Below are 17,059 nucleotides of genomic sequence, written 5' to 3' on the forward strand. Positions count from 1 at the left end.
TTTTTTTTCCTTTTTTTTAAAGCCCACACCAAAGAGGAGGGCACAAGGCAAAGCTGTACGAGTTATTCCAAGAAATCATGGAAATCACTTTTAGGGCAATAATAAAAACACTTCAGGGTACAAAAAAAGCTCGACTACACATTTTTTCAGTTTTCTTCCTCGAAAACACAAACATAAAATTTGGGCTTAACGCTCCTTTTTTTTTTTGTTTTCTATATGCACCTTGGCCTATGGCGTTTTTGCCCTGTGGCCCGCAGGGCGGATAAGTGCGCAACACAATTAAAACCAGTAGAGGTCCAGTTTCACTTCCCAGCTCTCCAGAGTTGGGCTGAGTTTAATCTCAAAACTCCCACTCGACGGCCTCTTCCCGACTGGCGGCCTTCTCCAAGCGGTGGATGATGTTGTTCAAGTTGGCCGCTTTCTTTTTCCTCAAGGAGCTGTCTCGCGTGTTCCTGGAGCTGGCGGCCTCGGAGAAGCCAAACAAGCTCTGCAGAGAGTTGGCTTTCTGCGAGCCCGAGGCCGGCGTCGAGCTCGTACTTGGCACACTGGAGATTTTCTCTGAACTTTCTTTTGACTTGTAGGAGCTCTCCCCTGTAAGGACCGAGGTGGAGGCAGCTGAGGTAGAGGCATCCCCTTCCGTGGCAGAGTTTGGCAGTGTCTCCAGAGCTTCTCCCGGGCGCTGCGGTGCCGGCGGGGAGCTCTGCCGCGGCGCTCTGAGCCTGCCCTCGTCGTCGGTGTCTTCCAGGTTCTCCGCCTGGAACGGCTCCGCTTTCTCCGCAGACCTGGCTCCTCCCTGCGGTGCCTCTTCCCCCGCTTCCGAAGCCGACTCCGCTGACCCTCCCTGAGACTTTGTGGTTGCATTGCTGAACTCATCCGCCTCCGGGCCGCTCGCCTTGCCCTCGGGTGGGCCTTCCGCGTCCACGCCGTCGCAGCTGTCCCCCTCGGAGCTGTGGGCGGCCCTGCTGCTCCTGGCGGAAGGAGAGTCACTCGACCCAGCCTGGCTCTGGCTCCCAGCTTGGATCTCCTCGATGAACAGCTCCCGGCGGATGCGAGACCTAGGAGAGAGGGGAGAGGGCAGGTGAGTCTGCTGGGGGGTCACCCAGAGCCCCTCTGCTCTGCCAGATACACCCTGAAAACCCCCCTCTCTCGTAAGACGCTGCTTTGCCCGGGCGATGGGGCAGCTGCGCTGAGCTGGGGCAGGAAGCGCTCGCACCCTCACACCCACGGGGCTGAAAAGCCCTTTGGAAGAAGACAAAACATTGTCAGGATGCTCTTAACTTCCTTTTCCCTGGCCAGCTGCAAAGCCTGCTGAGCCAGAAGGGATGCAGGCTGCAAAGCAGCCCTGCAAATGCACCCTGAGCCTCCTCCGTGGCGTGGTGGGAGGTCAGGATATCCCAGCCAGGACTTTGAGCAGATGAACCATTTCTGGTCATTTCTGCAGGGTTCAGCATTGAGACTGACCCCTCTGACTTCAACCAGGATCCTGTGTATGGTCCCCTAAGTCTGGCCTGGACGACTGCCCCTCCTAGTCACTGCAGCAGGCATTATGGAATAAAGCAAAAATCTAAGTTTTATGGAGGTAATAGATTTGTACTAAAATGATTAGTGAAAGGCAATGACAGATCGTCTTCCCTTTTTTTTTCCCCTCAAGTTTAAATTAAGTAACACTCATAATTGCAGGCTCAGTTTTTACAGCACTGGAGGTGGTTTAAGGGACAGAGATTAAAGGCTCTGCTGTCTTCTATTCACACTAAAAATCTTGACACGAGCAAGGTGAAACTTCAGAATCCACTTGGTCAGAAGAGGGATGATTTAGACCTGTGAATATATTTCTAGTAGATCCATAACAAAACAATTCCTATTTCAACAAGAAATGAGCCACAATTTGTATAAACAAAAAACAAACAAGGAAAGAATCTGGACAAAACCCTTGGTGTTCTCCTGGACAGCAAGGAGAAATGGAGATGAAACAAAGACTATTGTTCTGAAACTGCTCTGACTCTGACAGGTAGTCTTTCCATGAGCCAGTCTGACTTCTGCCTCATTTTTTATTTTAAAAAAAACAATTTCAGACCACAAATAGTGAGAAGGCAAGCAGTGCATTTCAAGGGAATTAAGGCACTCCATGTGTGCTTAAAATTGCCTAGTGTGCCCCATTGTGCCTCCTATGACTTAAAGTGTGCAATAATAGCCCAAATACACTCTTTGCCATTTAACTTGGTCCTTCCTCCCTCTTCCTTCTCTGTTGAGGAGCTCTCAACATCTCCACCAGTGTGAAACAGATTATGAAAACCTCAGGGTCTAGGGGCAACTTCTCTGAACTGCTCTGTCTTGAGGTGTCCATGCTCACGGCAGGGAGGTCAGAACTAGATGATCTTTAAGGGCCCTTCCAACCTTAACCATTCTATGATTCTATGAGTAGGAGAGGTTATAACCACTGTTCAGGTCTTACTTTGCACCCAAGAGGGAACCTCAGTGACCTGTGATCAGGGACAAGACACGGGGAGACTTCAGCAAAACTTTATCTTTCAGAGTGAAGGTAACACTTTTGGCTTTAGCCAGGGAGAACTGCCAAGGGTCTTGCAAATCACAAGTGAAAGGCACTCCCAATGCTGATGGCTGTATGAATTTCCCATTTTTCCCTAAATGTGCCAAGGAAGACAGCAAACAATGGGTAAAAATTAGGATAAATGCTGAACAGCATCTGAATACTGCTTTGGAAGCTAACAGTGCTATTGACTTACTTGAAATGCAACAGAGTATTCCAGCAGTACTTGCTGACTACGCTTTTGAAGGATTTAGGGGGTCTGTAACTTTCCCTAGGAGAATATTATTCACCTAACAGAAGACTCCAGGTGCTAACAGTAATTTTCTATTACCATTAATTGCATGCATCTTGCAACATTGATTATTAGGCTCTGTTTATGCCTACAATGTCCTTGCGTGGACACTGATCCAGAACATGCTGCTTCTGTAACGTTCTCCATGTCAGAAGAGAAAACAAGGAAGAGCTTTGTGCCTGCATGGCATTTAAAATACCTCAGCTCCAGCAAGATACTGAAGGATGTCATGCTGAGTATCTGATCACAGCCCTCCAGCATACAGGCTCAATGTCTGTGGAAATCCTTGGAATTCACACCCAATATATTGCTTCTGGGATCTAGTCTGGCTCCTGATTAAAAAAGTAATTAAATCCCTATAGTGAGGAAGACCTGGTGACAGCAGCTAGGAAATTCCAGAGAGCATTCCCCTCAGCGGAGGTGTTGGCCTTGCCACCAACACATCCTGTTGGCATTCATCAGCATAACTCTAAATACCACAGATCTCCTGGGGTAGAAGCTGAAGTTCCCTGTATAAGCCTTCACACAACTCCAGGAACTTAACTAAACAAGCATAATGCTACAGTTAATTGAAAAAAAAATATGCCCACAGTAATAGCAATGAAATTTAGGTTCCAAGAGCACTAGATCACAATTTAAGAAAGTTTGGTTTAATTCTTGATGCTTCTGTAGTATCACCTCTATGACCTTACTGGGTTTCTGTCTCAGTTTCCATATGTGAAGAGGGACAGAAATCCTGTCCTCCTGCTCTCTTCTACAGTCCTTAAGAGAACAGAGCCTCATACTCTGATGGGTCCTGTATGTGCTTCACAAATACAAAACAAGGCATATTCTTATTTTATGTTCTGAGAGCTGTGTGATTGGTATGGATGCAAAGCCATAGACTTGGAGAAGTCTGCAGACATGTAAAAATCCTTTACACTTCTTCATAGTCTGAAGTGAATTATTTTTTGCCTGCTGAGGCTTTTTCTGAAGTTTCATTTGCTGCTGACTTTCCCATATGGTGGATATAAAGGCAGGTCCTGCTGCAGCAACCACCTTTGGAAAGTGGGGCTTGGGCTGAATCCCAAAAGAAAAGTATCACTGCAATAGGATTCCCAAGAGACAGGAAGACAAACATGTCCAAGTCTGTACCCTGCCTCACCTGCAGTTACTTTATAGAGAAAAATGTATTTGGTCTGAAGTGTGGAACTGCTTCTGTATCAAGACTCCAGTTAGGAAAAGAAATGGCTGAGGAAGAGTATAAAGGAGATAAATAAAGTTAAGTGTGGCCTGAAGAAGATGAAGAGGAGAAAGACTACCCATTTCCTATAACACATGAGCTGCAGAACAGTCAGATGCTGTTGCCCTGGAAGAACATGTAGCTTGTACCTTTTCCTGCAACATCCTGCAAATGATTTCAGAGTACTTCATGGAGAAAAGCTACAAAAATTACTGTACAGGGGAAAAGAACATTTCTGAGTGGTGGCAACTGCTTGGAGCACCCAGGGCTCCAAAGAGGCTTGAAACATCTCATTAAAGTCTTAGAGACTCAGCAGCACATCTGGGAGCAGGTCCAGATCCCTCAGTGCTACGAGGCTTGTACCCACCAGCCCACAGTACCTTGTTTAGCCATTTTGTATACAGCTGTCAGCACCTCGTCTGCATGAGTGTATAGCTTGGTGTGGCTAAACAGGCTGATCAATCATGACTTGTCATGCTTTCTCACAGCCTGCCTGAACAGGAGATTTCATGCTAATGAGGAAGATGACACATGCCACCAGTGCTCCTGCACTCATCTGCCTAAGTGAGAACAGCACATTTCGCTGTCAGGCCGAAGGGAACATATTTTCATAGGCATTCCTCCAACTCCTGTATAATTGCCTAGAAGTGGGAATTGGAAGAGAAGCCTGCATTTGGAGAACTCTGAGCAATGAAAGAGGCTGCATCTGTAGCAAATTCAAGTCAACAAAACTCAATGTAAATATGATTACTCATTGGTTATAATTTTTATGTTTTATATTATTTGCTATAAACATTATTTTACTATTCTGCATAATATTGCTGAGATATGTCATTAAACTGTGCTGCTTCTGCTTCAGCCAATTCCCTGTTAGAAGCTGAGAAGGGCCAAAGTGGAAAATGCCCTTTAAATGTTAGCAGTTTCTAAAACCAAACAAGTTCAGTAACCTGAACTAATTAGGAACATTACTCGCTCTGAGTAAAGGGGCAGAACAGTTTTAGATCTGCTATCTTAACTTTACCTGTTCAATATTCATTAGCACAAATTTCTTGGAGAAAAGTCTGCTGCACTAATTAAAATTCCCAATTCCAAGCACAGTTGATAATGTTTATTAAAATCCTTATAATTCTGATAAGTCATTCCAGCATTGTTTCTTTCGATCAGTGTCTCTAGGCCAAAACCTACTTTGATATTTCAAATGTGGAGAAGGGTCCCTTCTAATATGAGAAAGGAACTAAGCAGACCAACACCTTATATCATTTCAGTGGGACTCAGTGATTTAATCATAACAATGAAACAAATCTACAGCCACATCTGACTTCAGGGTCATTGGTTCTCTGTCCTTCCTGATTGTGCAGAGGTTTCCAGAAATACAGCTCACACTGTGCCTGTCTTCAGAGCTCAGTGACACAAGACCTCAAATAAAATCCTCTTTTGGTTTTATCTAGGAAAACATACATGATGAAAGCAGTGCAATTCTTGATGCTACCCAGCAGAGGACACTTCCAAGCACCCCCCACCAGCGGACCCAAGCACAGCACACAAAACACATACCTATAGGTGAGTATGTATGTGGAAGTGCATCACAGAATCACAGACTGGTTTGGGTTGGAAGGGACCTCAAAGATCATCTAGTTCCAACCCCCCTGCACGGGCAGGGACACCTCCCACCAGCCCAAGTTGCTCCAAGCCCCATCCAACCTGCCCTTCAACACTGCCAGGGATGGGGCAGCCACAGCTTCCCTGGGCAACCTGGGCCAGGGTCTCCCCACCCTCACACCAAAGAATTTCCTCCCAATGTCTAACCTAAATCTCCCCTCCTCCAGCTTAAAACCATGAGTCCTCATCCTGTCAATACACACCACTGTAAAAAGTCACTCCCCAGCTTTCCTGCATGTCTGTGTGATCCTTCATACGCAAGTAAGAAAGACCAGTCTTGCTTATTGCAATGGGATTGATAAATATTCATTAGTGGACATCTTAAAATCAACACCCACTGCAAAAGCAAGACTTTCTGTTTAAAAGCCCTACTTACATCAATATGTGAATATTGCTGCTCCTCAGGGATGACTTAAAATTAGTCTGGAGCATTAGCATTACTGTTAGTTAGAACCTCCCTGCTGTCGAAACCATTCATTTGGTACAACCACTCAATGCTAGTAGAAGCAGACACAGTCTGCTGAAGCAGAGCAGCACCCTGCCAAAACAAATAAAATGAATCCTTTCTGAGTGAGGCTCCCAGGAGATCTCATACCTGTAATTGTGGAACCAATTGATCACGGTGCTGGTTTTCAAGTTGAGCTGTGTAGCAAGTTCCTCAATGGTTTTTGGTGATGGGTATGGCTTTTGCTGGTAGGCTCGTTTCAGAGCTTCCTTCTCTTCTGGTGCCAGCACCACCCGGGGCTTCTTCAGCTGGTGCTGTGGCTGGGGACTGGCTCCCTGGCTGTAGTCGATTCCAGTGGATGAGGACTCACAAGACTGGCTGTCGCTAACCGAGCTGTGCCGCCGTTTCATGTAGGCTGAAAGAGAAGTGCAGCAGATCAGCCCCAGCTGAATACAAATGCAAAATCAATGAATGCACAGGCTGTGGAATAAACGTGAAGATGACAGGCTGGAGATGCATGGATGAGCTGGTCGAAGAGAACAGCATGGAAAGAGAATCACCAGAGAGCAGAGGAAAGGGAACGTGGGAGGGATGCAAGGGGAAGAAAGGAAGAAAAACCAGTAAATCACCTGGAAACCTCCTAGAGTTTTCTGCTTTTCCATGGGACATGAACAGGGCTCACTTAACACCACTTACTCCAAATCCACTCCTTGAGGAGTGGTGAATTTCCACGCTGGCACCTGATTAGGAGAGCTGCACTTGAGGTCAACTGAAAAGGCTTTGGTTGTTAAGCACTTCAGGTGTGCACTGAGGTCTCCCCCTGACTCTCCAGGTCTCATCACTAAACAGGAGTGTGGGAGCTGAAGAGCTGAAAAGCTGCAGCCCCGTGTCCAACACACGATGGCGCCCAGAGCCCAAACATCCCAGCCCTGGGCTGAGTAACCAGTCAGGCGTTTGCTGCTTTTCCCAGCAGATCTTTGCTAGAGTGGTGACAGGTTATGAAAGAAAAACAGCCCACAGCATCATCCTCCTCCTCTGTGCAAGGCTCTTTAAAAAATGCATTCACTTTTAAGAAAGGTCTTGCTGCACTGATGGAGCTCAGTGAGGCCGAGGGCAGATGCCTGTGATACCACTGGTGACTCCTTCCCAACAGGGACTGAATTATCCTGGCAAATTCTGCAAGGGAAGAGTCCCAACAAATGCTGTCACTGACTTCATTGATTTATACTGGGCAAAGAGAGGTGGGATTTACTGCACCTGGCAGTGTCATGCACAAGCACTGCTAACGAGGGGCTGAAAATGGCAGATACAGATGAATCTTATCAATAAATATTTAATGGCCTCTTAAGGACCTCCTAGATATTTAAGAGTTTGGGTATTCAAGAGCTGCAATTTGATAACCCTGGCTATTAAATTCTAGATTATACCAGCTTGACACCAACCTAGGAGGCACTAAATCTCCAACAGCCAGGAGCTCAACTGGAGCCAGGGACTGATGTGGGGCACGTTGTGTTGGTCAGCAACCAAATTCTTCAAAAAATAAATTTCTCTCTCTTCACAGCTCTGCCCTTAAGGCTGAGAGTGCACAAGGAATAACAATTCAACTCAATCCAATCCAATAAACTGAAATGTTGAAAGTTCTCCTCACACAAGCCAACTACTGGTACAGATTCCTCAGGACTAGCCAGGTTTTCTGTCCCCAGTGGGTTTCAGCATTCTGCCCTCTACATGGTGGTACAACCAGGGGGACCTTTTAACACTGTGTCTTACTATCATCAAAGTGAATTTTGAACACAGCCTGTAACCTTTGGGGGTATCTGCATGGCTCTCATTTTGTTTTTCTTGAATATGATAGATGAGCTGTGGATTGCCTGCTGTGTAAGATCACTGATATGGAACAGAACGCAGGTTGCTTGTGATCCATCACTCTGCTGTGATACAGTTCTGCACAATCTTGAAATAACCACATAAAAAACAAAGTTGTGGGTTTTTTTTAACAAAATAAACTTGATTTTAAAAAATCACCTATTTCAGTTCTTCCAACCTGATGCAGAAGTGCAAAGTGACCACAGGTATCACCTCAAGGTGACCCATTGGTCTTATTTTTGCAGCCTTCAAGGAACTCTTATAACCTTCAACCATGGAATTAATCATTCCAGCAACATCATCTCCCACTGATATAAGGTCTTTTATCTCAAAGACTAGGTGTTATTTCAGACTTGCACTGACATGCAAACTACATACAAGGTTCCCTTGTCTCCTTTGATAGCACTACCAAGAGGGCTGAAAGACAGCATCTATCACTTCAGCAACCTGCAGCAGCTTAAAGGAGGCCATGAGGCTAAACAGAACCTCACGTGGAAGATGTAAAAGGTGTTTTGGTGTTATCTCTAACTGCAGCTTCTGGAATTTGGTCAGGAGACTGAGCTGACGTGAGACACCCCTGTATCAGGATGCTCTGAATCTCTGCTTCCTCAAAACACTCCCCAGTGGGGAGGCATTTCTGGCAGGTCAGATCTCCCCTCCTTACACTCCTAAGGACAGCACAGAGCTGTGACAGCCTGGGGAAAATGTCATGCCCTCTGCCCACCTCTGCTTTTGTAACCTCAGCCTGGGATCACAAAAATTGTAACAGCTTGTTTGGGTCCCTCACACAAATGGAAAAAATTATACAGATGCACTTATTTCCTTAGAAAAAATAATAAAGAGGATGTCCCACTGTTCTGTCCCAATTGTTTTTCTGGGGGATAATAGAAGATCAGAACAAATTTCCACTGGGCCAAAGGCACAACCCTGGCACCTCGCCATGTGCTGAAGGAGCACCTAAGCTTCAGGCTTTAATGGTGCTCTCTGGAAACTTCAGATGACGTTTCTAAAAGCTTTTCCTTTTTAATTCTTATTTTAAACATATGTGCTGCGTGTAGACAACATAAGGAGATCATTCAGCACATTTGCGGAGACAGCAAAGCTCAAACTGGAATCCAAGTCACAAACACACTTGATTGTTAGAGAAGCTTGATTTTTCTCTGCAATCAGTCTCCACTTCTCAGCAGAGTTATGGAAGAAAAAAACCCCAAATGTAATTTGGGCAAAGTCTAGATCTGTGTTTGAGACTGACCTGGCAAGGGAAGCTCTATCCCATGTGTTTTACTACCTTTGCCTCCCCAACAGCATCACTGTGTCTCTCTGGGAAGACTCCCCAGCATGGGCTCAGCTCTAGACACAACAGACACAACTGCAGACCTAGTGGCTGCCCACTGAGGTAAAACAGAGCCCTCTGAATACAGTTTTTATCTTACGTGGTATTGAACAAGATGATTAAGAAGGGAAATAATGGGGAAATAAAGGGAATTAAATTTTCTCCTGACAGCAGGCTTCAGTACTGCTCAGTGAGGAGTGGGACGTTACCAGCAGCAGGGATACCAGGAGGTTATAAGAAAGAGGAATGAACTCTTCCAAGGCAGGAAAATGGTGCAGAGTGTCTCAGCCTAGTGAGCATGAACCCTCAGCTTCCTCCAAAGAGGTTATCTAATGTATGTTGCAAATTTTCAGAACCTCTTAAAATGGACATTTATAGCACAAACTTCAGGCTGGCGGAACAGAAAAGAAGATATATGCAGCTCACCTTTATCATAATTATTAATTTACTCCCTTAATAAAATATGGCAGAGACATAATTGATAATAATGTTTCACTGGTAGCAGATACAGTTGCATTGTTCTTTACCTGACATTAGCTGAAGGAAAGTTAAATTCTTAATGTGGCTCTAGAGCAATTTATAAGGTTAAATCACGGGAACCTTACCTGCATGAAAGGATTTTGCAGAAAATACAGGGTTGAATTCACTTTAGAGTGCTCTGCTATGAGGGCAGCACTTACACAGTTCAGGAGCTCAGCACAGAGTCTGAAATGATTTATTGCCTTATCTCTATTCAGGTGCCATCTACAGAGCATATGTATTGCACAGTATTTGATAAGAATTCAGTTTAGAAAATAGTTTGGAGAGGATATTGTCAGTACCACTTTTAAATTATTTTTATTTTATTTTCCTGCATTATGGGTGATATTCTCTCCGAGGCTATAAAAATCCAGCTAGTTGACAATTTTATTTCTGCCATATTTCTAATACAGCAAAAAACCATCATGGCTCCCTTTGGTTTACAGTTGTAAGTGGGAAACCCAAGTGGATTTTACTCCTCGTGGAAGATCACCCACAATTTGTGAGAAGACCCTGCATTATATTCCACTGTTATGACAAGGATTTGAATTTCTTCTTAAAATCATGCAAGACTAGTATTTTCCCAGAAGCTCCCTCGTTGCAATTGTTAATATAATCACAAAGTTCTTGATCAAATGTGTTAATGCTTTCAGGCCATCAGTCAGTTGCAGTGCTTTCAGGGCACACGATTAATGCTGCCTGCACTAATATCATTAAGGGGTAGCTCGAGAGATGCACATATTGTTAATTAGTTAACTGCTGCAAATGGCAGCCTCTGAGTCTCTGTTGGGAAATCACATGAACATTCTAAAAGCAGGGCTCTGAATAACCACTGTTTTGAGTGATGGATTTAAAATACAGAGAGTAGGATACATTTTCAGGATATGCTCCCTGCTAAGATCCTCAGTAACAGCTCCCTCACAGGTACATATTCATGACTTGGCCACTTTATGTGAGCATGTATGAACACAACCACCTTCCCCCATCCCTATTAAGGCTACAAATTTAATTCTTCTCAAATATCCTTTTATAAAGACTGCATTTTTCTTTCCTCCTAGCGAGCATCAGTGCAGGACTGGCAAGAAGCTCTGTCAGGAATCAATGCACAGTTCTTCCAGCCCAACATCTGTGACCAGCTGCAGCACTATTAACTAATAAGCCAAACCCAGCTCCCAAACTCACATTTCTCATTTGGTAAGGCAAGTTATCAATGATACACCAGGGCCTTGGTAATTAATCTATAGGAAAACACAGCAATGATTTCACAACAGCTGGTGAATATTCTGGGTTTGGGGTAGTTTTTTTGTTTGGTTGGGTTTTTTTAGCTTTGAGATGTATCTGCTTGAACTGGCATCAAAAAAAAAGCCATGAAAAAGCTGCCATGAAGTCCTTTTGCATAACCTTCATAATACTGGATCAATGCTGCCTCTCTACTATTTATGAAGAACTATAAAAGACAGGGTCATCTTTGAAGGAATGGAAAGCATGAGTCAGCAATCTGCTCAAGTTACCTTTTTTCTCCATCCGTTTCATATCCATCAGCTTCTCCACGTTGTTGGGATCGTTCAGCCACAGCTGCATGCGGACAAAGGGTTCCCTGCCCTTCAAACTCAGCTTGTGCCAGGGCTTCGGGCGAGCCAGAAGGTCTGAGACAGAGCCTTGTGTCAGCCCTAGGATTGTCTCCCCAAACAAACGCTGACCTGATACGAAATTGAAAGTCGTGTGAATTCATTCAGCCAAGGGACCAGGCAAACTAAACAGACAGAGCACGTCTACAAAAGTCAACTATTGTTACTTTAGAACTGCTTGAAAACCCAAAAAGCAACATTTTGGAGCATAAAAGCTCCCCCCCCAACTAAAAGTGTAATGTTGAGCTTTAATTTTAATCCTTAGGATGTGAGTGTGGCAAGGAGGGGAGCTCAACACCTCTGGGGACTGGGACCTGACAGTGAAACAGTGTGTAAACAATAAAATTAATGAGATTAAAAACAAACCAAACTTTTAGCTAAGGCGACTAGTGAGAACAGTGAGGCTCCTTAGCTCTTATGCAGGAGGGGAGGGCAAGAGCTTCGTTCCAACAGGGCAATCCACACATTTCAAGCAGTCAATGAACCAAGACCAACACAACCCCCTGTTCAGCAACGGTCAATGGAAGGGTCCTCAAAGACACGTGTGTGTATTTTCTGTGTTGTTCTATCTGTGGTGTTCTAACTGTCTTACCAACTAGAAATAATCACATTTTACAGTGAAACGACATTTTTTTTACAGCCTCTATGGTACCTGCAGTTAAGAATACTTATTTTAATTCTCTTTCAAAAAGTTAGTGTCTAGCAAGGTAAAAACTGCACGTGCTTTTCGATGTGCAGTGTTTGTATGTGCAAGAGTAACACCAGTTTTACATGGTTAAGATCTAGCTTAGCAAGGACAGTGCCTGTGCAGCTCAAACCCAACCATACAGCTGGTTTTCTAAAACCCTTCACTGTTCCTCCTAAGCTAAACTGCCTTGATATGGAACAGCTTTTGTTACGAGACAGAGCCTGAAGTCATCTGAGTCACCGCCAGCGACTCCCGATGGAAGTGCGGCTATCGTGGATTTTTAAGGTAACCCAAAGATTTCCCCCCATACCAACCAAGTTTAGGCCTGAGGGTGTCGTGTCTGATCCACAGCTTTTGAGTGCCCTCACTAACACAAAGCAGAAGCTTTTCCTTCACTTCCCAGCAATGCCAGCAGTCTTAGCCAGTGGCAGCAAACAGATTCCCAAGGAGACAATGCAGATGTGTGGGGAGTTTTGCTCCTAGAGCTCTGCAGGATATACCTGCTCTTGCAAAAGCACCATCAGCTCTTGCCTTCACAGCCTCATCTGATCCTGTCACAAACAGGTTGTGGAAAGTATCTACTTCATAAATCCCCCTTTTGTTTTTAACTCCATCAATCTCCTCCTCCACTTAAAAAAAAACACCTCAAAACCTTTGTCCTGGTAATTTTTTTCACCTGTATGGGGAGATGAGGGAACCTGGGACCAGATAGGAGCTGCAGAACATCCCCTTTGGATACATGGGGCAAGTGGGGCTGTAAAGCTTTTGGAAGAAGCAGCCAAGATAATGAAAGGCAGAAAGGGGAAACGAGAGCAGGGCTAACATGGAGAGGCTGAGAATAAGCCTAAAACTAACCCTGGGAATGGTTCTTACAGACTGACCAAGAAACCTAAATTCAGAATTCACTTAAGTTCCTAAGTAATCAGTGATTCTCAACTACCCTCAGTATGAGCAGAATCAGACAAAACAAGTAATTCAGAGCCAAATTTAGATCACTGCAGAGTCAATATACTCCCTTTTTGTATTTAAAACCATCAGTAAGGCCCTACCATTCACTTTTAAACCTGCCAGCTACTTAAAAGACAGGACAACTACTTTAAAAGCTCTTTTAATCTGTCTTTGTAATGAACTTCCCTTCAACATCCCCCACAGTTTCTAAGCCCAGGCTGTGCTCAGGCTGCAATGGGAGCAGCATTTCTTCCAGCAGCTGATGGAGCTCGGGCAGTGGTTGTGCAGTGTCAGTGTGGCCCCTGCAACTGCCCGTGTGGCTGCACAGCAGATTGGAGCAGTGAACTGATCCAAGTCAAACCAACCTACAAAATAAAAAATGGTCACTTTTGACTCAGATCAACTGGTCCAGTTTATTGTGTGGCCACCCAAACAGGAATATCAGCATAAATCAGAAAAAAAAGGCCAGAAACAAGCAGCCCGGTGCAGGTTCTAGCAATGCTGCTGAAGGAAATGGGCTTCAAACAGCCTAAAAATTAAAAATGCAAGTGTGGAAGGAGGTAACATCATGTTCTCCAGGTGTTAAGGACAACACTAAAGATGTGTGTGTCATTGATTTTATCCCAGGATATGTCAGGACAGGATCAAACACCTGACAGCCTCCCATGCTAAAGGGGAATGTGTTAAGAGATCATTCTCAGGAGGCAGCAGGTGTATCACACTCCATCTTCATCAGAGAGCTATTAATAACTGGAATATTTTTAAGCACAGGTTTCCTAAAACTCCTGCTAATTCTTCACATCTTTTTTTCCCTAATATCTTTTATAGGTTTCCTTAAATTTCTGCTAATTCTTCACATCTTTTTTCCCCTGATATCTTTTACAGGTTTCCTTCAACTTCTGCAAATTCTCCCCATCTTTTTTTCCCAGTATCTTTCTTCCCTGCTCCCACTGATGTAGATTCTCACAGAAAAAACTTGCTGTAAATGATACTGCTTTCATGGTTATTCCTGGTTTTCTCTGCAAAATCCCCACCACTTCATTCTTTCAATAGCTCACTGCATTTCCTTCCCTCTGTACCTAAATTATATGTTGCCCAACAGGGAATCACTGATAATAGTGTGACAGTTGGGACTAGCAGTACTAGCAACATCTCAGTGTTCATGCTGCCAGCTCTGTTTGCTAAAATGGTGACTGTTGAACAAATGCTAAAAGGCATGGGAGGAGAGACCTGCCCAACACAGCTTTGAGTGGCTTTGCACAACCGTGGTCTTTACTGGCCGATGACATTGGAACAACTGAGCCACCACCAGTTGCTCAAGACAGGTTCACAAGGCTCTGTGGCCTAAGACAGAGAAATCTGTGCACTTGGGTCAGTCTGGTGCACTAGCACACTGAGGGCGCAAAAGGAGACATTGAAACTGGTTCCACACCTAATGCAGAGTTTGGGGCACATTTCCTGGCTCTTCTGCTGCTTTTTAGGCTTGTCAGCCACACTGTAGGAAAACAAAAATCATGGGAAATAAAAAAGACTAAGTAAAAATGGCATCAAAGCAAATGTAAACAAAAAATACTTTTTCAAACCTCTCTGGAATACCAGAGCAGGCACAGCACTCAACAGTATTTTGCCCAAAAACTAGGGGCTTGAACCTGCAAACCCTTACCAGAACTTGTGGCTTTATCTCTAAATTATCTCCACTGAACAAGCAACCATAATCTGCCCATGCCAATGTTAATGAGAAAGTTATTCTGCTGTGTTCAGTGGAACACAATCTCATGCAGGGTATGTCCATTTTCTTTTGCCCCAGATTATGTTAAATGAGAACTTGCAACCTCCCCCATCCCAGTATTTTTCCCCTTTTAAAAAAATAATCTAATATAGTAACACGTTATTCTGTGTCTAGTCAAAAAAAGGATTCTGTACATACTAAAGTAAAGGAGTGTTTACTTATCCAGTCATAATGCTCAGGTGATATGGATGGCATTCTTTTCACTTAAGTATCAGCAGCAGTCTAAATCTAAACTTATCTTTTTGGCCCCATCTGTAGTGACTGGATCAAACCTGGAATGATTCATCCCAACTGTCTCAGACATCTACTCTGAACATGTAAATGCAGGTGAGATGAATCCCATGCTAAGCCCCAGAAGCACATGCAGGTAACACTGGGGCAGCCTCACTGCCTTCCCACTAGAGACTTCAAAGGACTCCTAAAGGTTTCCCAATGCCTTGTGAGGGAAGGAATGTTAAATACATATTAAAAACTAGTGATTTAGAGGCATAGAGGCAGTATTGAGCATGAATTTCCCATACTCAGATCAGGTTATTGTCTTTGACTATCCCAAATACAGAGCCATGCCAACATCACACTTAATTCCACACCCAAAACCTCAAAGGTAAGAAAAAGCAGCCTCAGCTTGGCACACCTCTAAGCAAAATAACCAAATGGCCCCATACACTTATACACAGGTTCAGCTAAACCTCAACTGAGTCTGAATTTACCCTCCCAGCCCTACAGGCAGGTTGTGCTTCTGCTTCTATGCACCTCCCTCCTCAATCATGCTGGACTTCTCTACTTCACCTATGCCTTGAATCTATAAGCAGGGGGCAAAATAGCATTTCTTAAGGGGAGATCTCACTGGTTTTGGTCTTCCTGACAGCCTGCTGGACTGTTTTAGGGAGGTGGGAGCAGCATCTGGCTGGTGAGCCAGGAGCAGAGCTTAAGAAGAGGAAGGGTACAAGGACACTTTCAGTAGAGTGTGACAATCTGAAAGGATTTTTCTACTGGTTTACAAGAAAATAAAAATCTTTTTTAACAGATTCAAGCTTAGGCCAGAGTCAAACCCAAGTATTGGTGTAAGCATCTAGTGAGATATAGCCTAAAAATAAAAGCATGAACTTATTTCCAGCCAAGAAATGAGAAGAAAGGGATTTACCAAGGTTGTTGTCTGTTAGCACTTCTTTGACCCTTTTGGTAATGCCATAGGTGTCCAGCTCAGGGGACATGGCAACCAGCTCTTGAATGCTGAGTGCTGAGTGGCCCGACAGTGGCAGAGGTGTTGTAGATTGGGATTCTGAAGCAGGTGGCTCACTAGATTCTTGGGATTTGCCATCCTTACTTGTCTCTATAGCAGGACAGGGCTGCTGTACCAATTCAGTCAGGCTTTTCACTGATTCACTGGAACTCATAGGAGATTCAGGAGCAGGACTGCAACTGGCAGAAGTCTTTGGAGTGCTTTCTGTAATTAAAAAAAGAAAAAAAGCCCCCACTTTAGCATAATTGTTATGTTTTGATTGCAGGATATTCAACTTTCCCTCTCATTCATATTCTACCTACTTAAAGAAATGCCTAAGTATGCAAAATGCTACTTATTATGACTTGGTTACTAAAATGCCTCTTTTTAGAATCAGAAATATTTTCTAATTTTATCTTGAGTCATCTCTGCTTTCTTATAAAGACAAGATGTACAGATACAAATAAAAATCAGAGGAAAATGAAGTGCAACAGTCTGTAGAGGTTGCAAGAAATTTGCTTGATCAGGAAATCTCACAGCTTTACTTTCCACAACATTTTATAAGGATGCTCTTAAATCTACCACTATAGACTGGCTTAAGCCTCCTGTGACTTGTAAGAAACTCAGCCACTATTTTGTAGTGTCAACGAGGGATTTTCTACAACTGATACAACTTTGTATGTTGAGAGTGTTATTGATTTCATACAGTTTTTTATCACTGGCATCACATTTTTTTAACTTCTCTTTGCCCCAAAATAACAAGACTAAAATACAGTTTTTAATTATGTTGTGTTAATTAACATGTTTGAGAATCTAACATAAAGGCAGCTAGTGGATCAGGAGACATTCAAATCTGTTATTGTGACACTTTGTTTAAAAGAAAGCTTTCTGAATCTGTTA

At 43.8% G+C, this 17,059-nt stretch overlaps 1 protein-coding gene across 1 annotated transcript in view; it reads right to left on the minus strand.

The window, feature by feature from the left end:
• Positions 1-209: 209 nt before the first annotated feature.
• Positions 210-17,059, minus strand: part of CUX1 (cut-like homeobox 1) — a 200,071-nt gene continuing 183,221 nt past the window's right edge. Inside the window, exons 22-25 of the mRNA XM_010006050.1 lie at positions 16,082-16,384; positions 11,396-11,584; positions 6,317-6,581; positions 210-1,055 (exon numbers count right to left, since the gene is read on the minus strand). Of these exons, the coding sequence (XP_010004352.1) occupies positions 341-1,055; positions 6,317-6,581; positions 11,396-11,584; positions 16,082-16,384 (1,472 nt within the window). The 3' untranslated portion in view covers positions 210-340. The remainder of the gene's footprint in view (positions 1,056-6,316; positions 6,582-11,395; positions 11,585-16,081; positions 16,385-17,059) is intronic.

This window comes from Chaetura pelagica, unplaced genomic scaffold (assembly GCF_000747805.2).
Source record: "Chaetura pelagica isolate M959 unplaced genomic scaffold, ChaPel_1.0 scaffold49, whole genome shotgun sequence".
NCBI classification, from domain to species: Eukaryota; Metazoa; Chordata; class Aves; order Apodiformes; family Apodidae; genus Chaetura; species Chaetura pelagica.